Source organism: Protomyctophum parallelum, assembly GCF_964188405.1.
Source record: "Protomyctophum parallelum genome assembly, chromosome: 13".
Taxonomy (NCBI): Eukaryota; Metazoa; Chordata; class Actinopteri; order Myctophiformes; family Myctophidae; genus Protomyctophum; species Protomyctophum parallelum.
In genome coordinates, this window is record NC_139708.1 from 17184614 (window position 1) to 17194919 (window position 10306).

The 10306-nt window shown below is 42.9% G+C and overlaps 2 protein-coding genes across 2 annotated transcripts in view; both read right to left on the bottom strand.

Annotated features, from left to right (window-relative positions):
* Nucleotides 1-3560, bottom strand: part of aclya (ATP citrate lyase a) — a 29189-nt gene extending 25629 nt beyond the window's left edge. The window contains exon 1 of the mRNA XM_083778876.1: nt 3440-3560. The gene's annotated coding sequence lies outside the window, so the exon portion shown is untranslated. The remainder of the gene's footprint in view (nt 1-3439) is intronic.
* A 1229-nt stretch (nt 3561-4789) lies between these two features.
* Nucleotides 4790-10306, bottom strand: cnp (2'',3''-cyclic nucleotide 3'' phosphodiesterase). Its single transcript, XM_083779720.1, has 4 exons — nt 10256-10306; nt 6874-8664; nt 6650-6777; nt 4790-6204 (listed from the first exon to the last, which is right to left on the bottom strand). Exons 1-4 carry the CDS (start codon nt 10293-10295, stop codon nt 5752-5754), a joined length of 2412 nt encoding a protein of 803 aa, XP_083635846.1. The 5' UTR covers nt 10296-10306; the 3' UTR covers nt 4790-5751.

Sequence of the window (10306 nt, forward strand, 5' to 3'; positions counted from 1 at the left end):
TGCTTTAAGAATCAGCACAGACAACACAATGATCCTTGTCCCCTGATACTTTTGAATGCTACCTGACCAACACAGAGATCTCATCTCAGTCGCAGTTTGATCTGTCGTGACATAACGGAACCAGCCAGACTGCTAGTATCATGTATTGTTGCGATTGTGAATGCAGTTTCTTAGCATGCCTATTGCCTACACAGAAAAGAGCAAAAATAGAGAGGATCTTAGTTGAACTGATAGTCTCACGAACAACTGTTATTACACGTGATCTCAGCTTTCTGAATGAGTCCAGCTCATTCATTGACACTGAGGTGTTTCAAGCCGACGTGTTTTAAAGTACGTAGCACTGCTGATCCAACCATTATGTCCGAGTCATAGTGTCGAGGGCTTTGTCAGAGTACCCGTTGTGCCCATATATGGAGCTGACTCGTGGTTTGTTTATATATATATATATATAAAAAATGGCGAAATTGACATAGTGGCCGAATTTGGTATTGCAGCGCTGGCCCAAACACATGAACGTGCTGGTCCGTTGACTATCATTGCGCACAGTCATGATGACACGTGAACGCTGTTTCATACGTGAACGCACGTGAACGCGTGCAATGATAGTCAACGGCAGCGCGTTCATGTGTTTGGACCCAATCCATCCCAGAATGCACTCTGTTCCTACCCGGAAGGAGGAGTGAAATCGCCTCATGCGCTTTTGAGCAACTTAATGCAAGTGGATGGGAGGAGAAATCCGGTGCCGTCTCTATTCATATATACTCTAAGGTCTGTGGTTTGTTTATGTGGTCATATAGTGATATGTTGTTTTTGTGTTGTTTTTGTGTTGTTGTCATTTTTTCGTTATATGTGAAAAAAGGAAAAAGAAATGCACACATGTCAATGTCAAAGCAAATTCCTATGTGTTTTACACAATGGCAAATAAAGGTATCTGAATCTGAATCTGAATCTGAATATGGCCGTTGTTTGTTCAGAGGTCCACCCACACACACACCGGCCAGCCCTCCGATTAGCTAATAATATTATAGAATAGATCTCCATCTATTGTCGTTACTATGCAATCGTGCATTTCCCGTCAATCACACCCCATATTTGGTCATACCATCACGTGATCACCCATAGATCTCCATATATGGAGCTGAACTTTTCTGACATTCCATATGTTGATTCTTCCCCATCCATCCATCCATCCTCTTCGATGTCTCCCTTTTGACTGATACCTGTCTATTTAAACTCTAGACGGGCCTGCCCCAAAGTAGCTGGCGAAAACTAAAGTTCTCAACATGCCCGAAAGAACCCTGTACAGATACTGCGCCCGCTGCCACCCCTAGATCTCCATATATGGAGCTGACCTGTTCCGACATTCCATATGTTGATCTGACCTCATCAAACCCTGTACACTCAAGACACGCTCCATATATGGCCAGTAAAGAATTCATTTCATATGTTGATCCGACCCACCCTTGGCAAAGCGCCAGCAGTCTGCCGTCACCCAGGTTGCGAGGTCGCTTCTCGCCCTCAGGCGTCTTACTGGTAATAGATGGAAGCCAAGGATGTTGTCTATTCTTGGCCTTAAAAGCTTCATTACAGGGGATGTGATACAATTTTCTGAAGTCATTAGAGAAGACACTTCTATCTGAGCGAAATGAACAAGGAATAGCTCTATCCATTTGGACATCATATCCACATTACTACTCATCTGAAGGCAAGAAGAGTCATCCCTAGAAATATATTTAATTTAGTCAATAACAGCCACTAGTGCTGCGATCAAGAGGACATCCAACATTAACATACGTGGAATCGTGGATGTACTCAAGAAAGACGCAGGAGCACAAAGCACAAATGAGCTGGTCAAGATGTATGGAGAACCGGGATGACTGGAAGAGACGATGGAGGGCTTGTCTGAGGACGACCTAGAGACATCCCCAAAACTATAATGTCTCAGGACCGGATGAGGACCAGATTATAACATTTAGACTTGAGAGTAGAGAGGGAGTGCTAGTAAGGCCAATGAATGAATTCAGATTTTTAACAGATAAACCATTGTGCATCATGCGTAAAAAAAAAGTCTGTGTTTTCCATAGGACACAGAACGATTCAACATCTCTGAAACTAGTATATGATATGTGCACTGTGCATTGGAAACCTAATTCCATCGGTCAGTAAAATCTACATTGTTCACTCAGCAGTCACCTGCAGCCTCCAGGCTCTACTCTCAGTTCCATCCCTTCCCCTCCGGCTCTATGCTACATGCCTGGTACTACAACACCTTCGTTATTGATCTGGCTGTGCAGTCCCGTAAGCCAGAATCTATCTTTGCTTTTACCTCAGACTAGGGATCGTTAATTGCGATAAAGATTATCACAATCTTAATATTGCCGAGATTAAAATGTATCGTGAAATTGTCCTTCGTCCATCTACGTCTACACCACAAATTTTGGCCACAATAAGCGTGACATGACATTTTTCATTATGTCACCCACTAACTCCCATGTGTAATTGTGGATAAATCACAAGAAGAACCATTACCCAACCTTGCAGGGACAAAGTACCCTGTGAGTCTGTCTAGCTTTTCTGTGGTTCATTAAGTAAAAAGGTTCCTCATGTCGTCTCCAACAGGACTCCCTACATTACATCACGGCTTTGGGTGTCTGCAGTTATGGGGATTAATGGGGGTGTCATGAAGACTGTCCAAGTATTGATCACTCTTGTACCCGAGTCACCACAGTTCTGGTCCCATGCCAGTGGAAGATTGTCTACCAAATCCCCATCTAGGCTCCCCATTAATTTCCTTACTGCAACAGGCCTGTCAGAGTTAATAAATACCACGGCCCCGTAATAACAAACAATAGTCAGGATGGTGCACAAGGGTGGATGATGAATGGCCAGGTGTACCAGAGCAGACCAGCCATAGAAAAAACAGTGTACAAGGCTCTGCACTTATTTCCAAATAAATATATACTGATATAATGAATCGCACTAATAGGACTGATAGCTTTTGCAGTACATGACTCCAAACTTATTTAGTCAAAGTGGTCCCTATCCCAATGTGTCCCAGTCACACTTAGCCTCGGTCCCAGTCTTACTCAGCTGCGAAGACAAAAGTCCCACCTGGAATCATCTGCTTTTTATACCTTTATTTCCGCCGATTACAAACACGTCACTGAAATGCAATGCTTTCATAGCGTTGTTGTTAACCATGACAAAATCATTCCTTGCGCTTTCGTCGGGAGTTCAAGTTTTAAACTGCACACTTGACTATCCAGTTAAACTTGTTTTCGGTTTAACTGTTCCGAGCTCCGGCTCCTTCAGGAAGAGGTAAAAGAAAAGATGAATGAAGTAGAGAGATAGAGAATGTAAGAGTGAGGGCGCGAGTGAGAGTGCGAAAGAGATTCGAATGCAGTAAAAAGCTTACATTTGTTAAATATATATACTTTACCTTGTTTGGTGTTTAAAATATTATAGATGCGCCCTGGTTTTTCGTTGATGTCACTGGTATCTGGGCTGATGGAGCAGTGATTTGTACTCACTGGCTGGATGTGGAACACTGGGGCTCCTTGTGTGAGTTTTGTCTGTGTCGCCCATCTGCCGATAGGCTTGGCTGATATTTCTGCTCTCCGATTGGTTGAAGAAGCACCGTGCTTCATGTTGCTTCACCAAGCTCACGCCCACCGCTCGTTCAGAGCAGAGACCTAGGCAATCACTCACTGCTAACGGTGATTGGTCAACATCGTTCTTTATCTACAGAGTAGCCAATGACTATACAATAGTCCAGACCTACATCCATTCCCTATGACTTTAAACTTCTACGGCGCACGTATGATTTTGCCAAGCACAAGTTCACTGCCATTAATTAGTCTCTACACTGTTACAATTGTATTACTAGTAACTCCTGTGACATGAACTCTGGCACTTGTACACAGATTAGGATGTGCATTGCCAAACACATGCACGTTCAGAGATAAGTGTTGATCGCCTCCCTGTACTATAATATACAATAGAAGTTCATAGTTTATAGACTTAATAGAATGATCATTAATATATATGCAGTATTAACAATTTCACATTCACTTTAAATATTTAAGCTGCCACGGTGCCACCTGAATATCCCGTTAATGATCGAGAACCCTACATTTATATTACATAATGAGGCCATTATTGCTTAAGGTCATACCTCCACAGATGACAGTGATGAACAGTAGTGTATGGGACTCCATTAAAAAGATTGGATAAAAATGCACATTGAGAGAATTAGCCTATATCAAATTTAGAATAGTTTTAGAAAATATGTTGGTTCTTATTAGACTAGCACACAAAAAATGACTAATTGTTTCCAAAATGTGTTGGAGCATGCACAGCTGTTCAGTCCCTTAATCAAACATGGCCAGATATCAATTTCTGGCAGTTACCAACTGGATGACATGCAGGATTATAAAATGTTGTGTCAGGTCCTTATCAGCAAGGGTATTGACAGTGAATCCAGGCTAGACTGTTGCAGTAATCAGTAAAACATGTCCACATAAATTGGGAGGAGTTGTGCCTGGGTTTAATAGATGGCATAGAATATATTACTTTCACAGGATCATGTGATATAGTAGAAAACCTGTTCCCGGCTACCTGTGTACCAGTGAGGAGTGCTATCTGCTGGTTTAACCACTTAACAAAATAGAGTATAGACAAGTGTTACAACATAAACTGAAGAGGAACACATGTTCTTATCGGTCAGCATGCCAAGCAAAAAAACTCAAAGGACATCAGGCAAGAATGACAAATCACTTAATTCAATTTGGAGCAAAGCATACCGTTTATTAAGTGTACAAAACAAGTGCAAAAATAGTGGTTCATAAGAGCTACACAAGCACAACTTGCCCTACCAACAAAACAAACAAAAAAAAGGGGGGGGGGGGGGCTGTCATTTTATGTGGATAAAATTGAAATGCAATAAATGCAGTGTTGTTCAAAGAGGATGAAAGGGATCAATGAGTTTTGCGCAGTAGAAGGATTGCAAAATGTGGACTTGGATTCACAGCATCTGATAAGTACCAAGTGCAAGGTAATGAAACAAACGCTAAACTCATCAGCAGTCTCCCTTTCAAGAGTGCACAGTGCAAAGAATTGACAAGGAAAGACTTATATTATAACATTCATTCCAGTACACTTAATTACATACCTTTGGCCCATATGCTACAACAACAAGACAGTTGCTCAAAACAGCTGAACATCAACTCACCAAAACCACAGGATACTTTTAACAGATCTCTCAGTGAGTGAGGCAAACATACTTTTAACAGGTGAGAAAATGTGCATTTAAGCCGACAATACAATGAAGATTGCTGCATGTAATGAAATAGTAAATACCTAATCACTTGCTTAAATGAATACTGAACAAGCTACCATTTATAGAGGGGAAATCTAGGCTCAGACAGGAATTATAAAGATGAGGAAGGGAGGCTGTACTACCTTTGTTTAACACTGCATCTTATGAGACCTAAACAAATTGCAAGGTATTGAAAATGTGGCACATTTATGTGGTAAGATACAGGTTTTTTTGTGGTAAGCTACTGATCAATTTTACCTAAGTGGGTTGAAGGCATCTTGGATTGTGGTGCAAATCAACAGTAAAAAGGCACACGGCTTGTGGGTTTAGGGTAGGCTGTAACAGAAGCCCTAAAAATAGCACAAACCCTCCAAAAAATTAACCTAATTCCTATTACACCATTCATCCCGAGCCACACACCCCACCTGTGCCGTTTACAATATGGTGCACTTCTTCCTTTTCTTCTCTTTGGTCTGGTCAGCCTTCTTGGGGTTGTACAAGCTAGAGAAGATAGCCTGAACAGAAATGGGCTCCCTCAGACTCAGCAGCCACCTGCCATTTCCATAATAGGCCAGAGACCCCAGCTCCATCTCCTCCACCAGCTCCCCCTGCTGGCCGTCTTGCTGCAAAGCCAGGATTTCAAGTAGATCAACGCCCGTTTGAACTGGCTCCACTCCATTGGCACAGCCCAGAGTGACGTGGGCGCGGCTGCCCAAAGGCAGCGAGGCGGCCGCAGGCACCTCAGGCTGCGCCTCCTTCTCTTCATCAGCTGGCCAGAGCACAAGCTGCTCTTCAGAGAGTGACACTCTGGCTCCAACAGTACGAGGTGTGACAAAGAGGGCACTAAGAGTCAGCTCAAATGCAGAACCATAGAGCTCTTTAACAGCCTAGAGTAGATAGAGAGGCAGAGATAAAGTGTCAGTTAAAATCCAAAACAAATTGACACATATAGGCTGAGACTTTAAAAAAACTAAATCCAATTAATTGTAGGCATTAATTGCAACAAATCTTTAATATATATATATATATATATATATATATATACACACACACACACACACACACACACACACACACACACACACACATTTTCTCATTGCGTGCACCGGTATGATCGGTACGCCTGAAATTCCTCCAGTGAGAAAGGTTCCATGGTGCAAAAACGAAGCTTGATTAAAATGTGTTAAAAAACATTGTGTTATTGTTTCTGTAATTAATAATCTAAATGAATCTGTTAAAGTCCCAGCCATATATTTACACACTCAACTCAGATTCCTTGAACTTGAATAAAGTTTGAATTGAGGACAAGATGTTTCTATTTTTTACACTTACCGTTTGTTCTGCATATTCTTTTGCTCCCTCAGCTTTGCCATAGTCACAGAATTTTGTTGTGCAATGGAGAATGCCTTTGGACTGGAAATATTGCTCAAGATCCACCCCTTTCTCTGCTTCCACATTAACTGCAAAAAAAACAAAGGTAATCTGTAATCACAGTCACTTACTAGGCTGCTAAAAAAAATATCCCTTTCAATTTGTGCATTATTAAATTCACTCACAGTCTGCCAAGTGCTTCTTGAAGGCTTCTAAACTGTCCAGTGTTTTCAGGAAATCCATGGATATGCATTTGACCTTGTCCTGGGTGGTAGCGGTCAGAAACCAGCCAAAGAAAAGAGGAAGAATCGTGTCCTCAAATGGGCCGTTCATTGCTTCGAATTGGGCCTCCTTCAGATCCCGTCCAGTCTTCTTGGGTAGCTGTGACAAATCTCGGCTCCACTCGGTGCGGGGCTCCAAAAACACGACCACTAGCCGCTGTTGCTCTGCAATCTCCCCCAGGCGGACCAGCCGATCTAGGGTGTGATTAGTGTCATCCACCACTACCACCATAGGGGCAGTTTTTTGTGCGCTGCAATGGGCAACCACAGCTTCATCCAGTGCCTTGTACCCATCCATGGATCCTTCAGGGTTTTCAGGTTTAATACCGTGGTCATCTGCGCAGAAGACAGAGCAAAGGTCTTGGAAGTTGTCCGCTATGGCACGGGCCACACGGCTCTTACCACTGCCTGGGAGGCCTCGGAGGACAACAAGGGTACGAGAGGCTTGCAACAAAACTTTGGTCTGTTCCTGATCCAGAAGGGCAAAAGACAAAGAGCCAGGAGCAGGTTCTTTCTCATCTTCCTCCACATTGAGTTCTGCTTCCTTCGGTTCTTCCGTTTCATTTAGTTCAGCTTCCTTCTTTTCTTCAGTTTGCTTCAACTCTGCCTCCTTCTTTTCCTTCTCTTTGAGCTCTGCCTCCTTCTTTTCCTTCTCTTTGAGCTCTGCCTCCTTCTTTTCCTTCTCTTTGAGCTCTGCCTCCTTCCTTTCCTTCTCTTTGAGCTCTGCCTCCTTCCTTTCCTTCTCTTTGAGCTCTGCCTCCTTCCTTTCCTTCTCTTTGAGCTCTGCCTCCTTCCTTTCCTGCTCTTTCCTCAGCTCTTCCTCCTTCCTATGCTGCTCTTTCCTCAGCTCTTCCTCCTTCCTATCCTGCTCTTTCCTGAGCTCTTCCTCCTTCCTATCCTGCTCTTTCCTGAGCTCTTCCTCCTTCCTATCCTGCTCTTTCCTGAGCTCTGCCTGCTTACTTTCTTCCTCTTTCCTCAGCTCTTCCATTTTCCTGTCCTGCTCTTTCTTGAACTCCTCCATTTTCATGTCCTGCTCTTTCTGGAGCAGTTCCATTTTTCTTTCCTGCTCTTTCTGGAGCTCTGCCGCCTTCCTTTCCTCCTCTTTCTGGAGCTCTGCCATCTTCATTTCCTCCTCTTTCTGGAGCTCTGCCATCTTCCTTTCCTCCTCTTTCTGGAGCTCTGCCATCTTACTTTCCTCCTCTTTCTGCAGAAGAGCAACTGGGTCATGTAGCGTTTGCTCTGCCAGTCCAGCAGCTTCTGGAACTGATTCGACCAATTTCTCTGGCTCTGGTTCAGGGGCATCCGCTGACAGAGGTTTGTCTGGTGTGTTCTCCACGACTGGCTGCCGTTCAAGCACGTTTTCTGGTTCCGTGCTGTTCGAAGCTTTAACTGGGTCAGGGATCGTTTTGGGTAGCCCAGCTAGTTCCGTCACTACATTAGGCAGTTCACCAGCTCCCTTCTCTTGTACAGACATGTCTTCAGGTTCCACCTGTGCCGCAGTTTGAGACAGTAATGTCAATGTTGGTGGCGATGCATCCATCCCTTTCATGGGCGTTTTCTCTGCCTCATGGCCATTCATCGCAAGCTTTCCAGCTTCTTCCACCACTGGGGATGGTAGCTTGTCAGGATGTGAATTCTCTGCCAAAACCTTGTGACTCTGCTCAGTATCCATGTCTAACTGTACACACACACCACCTTAAATAAAAAATAAACAAATACAGTAAGTCAGCATTGAGTCTGTAGTGTACAAGCATATCAATGGTCTGTGCTCTGACACAACTTGCCTTACAAGTTACATTATAATTCCAAATAAGCTTATCAGTACTATGGTCATAATGTATCTGTAAGTCTACTACAATTCCCCAGGCATTCACATCTGCCTCAAAGTTGCATAGATAAATATAATTTCCCTATGCAATAATAACAAAAATAAATAAACCAATCTCCCATTTGTTTGATTTAAAAGCATCCAACAACCTTCACCAATGTACTTGTCATGAGCTGTTCAATGACCAACAGCTTGCCAACTAAAAGCATTGACCAGGATGGTGTCAAATTTCCATGGAGTTGAAATACGGGAATATGAGAAATAATGGTTTAAATCACCATTTTAACATTAATCCAATAACAGGGGGTTTGGAAGGGATTCAAGGGAAGCATATGAGGCTGACATTATCTTCCTGTAATCCACTAGATGTTTCTAACAGCCCCATGTTTTACACTGCAGTTCCTAAGCCAATTAATTATACTTGAGGGACAAAAAAAATTAAGCATCCATGCTTATTTGAGGCAGAAATTTAAATATTTATGTGGAATCTTGTTCCACTAGCACTACATACTGATTCGTTTACCTGCTGCTTAATAAAAGCCTAAAGGCAAATGGCTTCATGGTCCCATTTAAGCTTTCAAACTATAAAAGTATAATTTAGATAAAAAGCAAAGTATTAGGACACAAAGGCATGTTGCCCTATGACGACAAGCTGGGTTTATCGTTCACACCCTGTGTGACCAAAACAGCTGCGCTAGACCTAGCCTAGCTGAAGACAAAGACCTCATCATCATGATAAATGAATAGTCAATATACCAAAAAAATGGGGGGGGGGGGGAATCAAAGATAACACGTAGGCAAACGCTTAGCTTAAAACTAAGTCCAATCATTTCGGGGAAATGCCATGCGTGTCAAGATTGAAGCACTCTCATAACCTCACTTTATCCGTCACCTCTGTTAAATTAAAGACAGCTGACCGTGCCAAATCAGACGCCCTTGTCGGAAAAAATGCAAACAAGACATCGGGATTAAATATTCACGATGTCTATTCGATGATGATGCGAAACATGGCTACATGGCCTGGACGCCTGGTCATCTCCTCTAGTGCAGTCTACACTACAGCTAGAGTCATAGTGATTTATATGGCGCACAGGGAGAGCATGGCCATCCTTTTGTTTAAAATGCTCGCCCAAAACATTCAGCACATAAGAGAAAGTCGGTAAATAAAAGAAAGGCAAGTTTAAGAAGCTAAAGTCACATACCGGTATTCTAAAAAATAAAGTCAATTCGATAGGTTAATTCAATATTAAATCACATTGCAGTACATTTTAGTCGAGGACTGCCATAATCATGCACCACGCCAGCCAAAAACACCGGCGTGGCACTCAACCACGCCACGTACAAACACCGTACACGCTGTGTGTTACAAAGGTAAGGGACGATATCACGCTGGATAAATAAAACTTGTGAAAGCAGTTCACCTGCAACCATGACAAACGTGCGTGTTTGGGAGCTTACCAAATCTGCTGCTGGAAATGTCAGTGTCGCCGTAGACCATGCGAGCCTTCC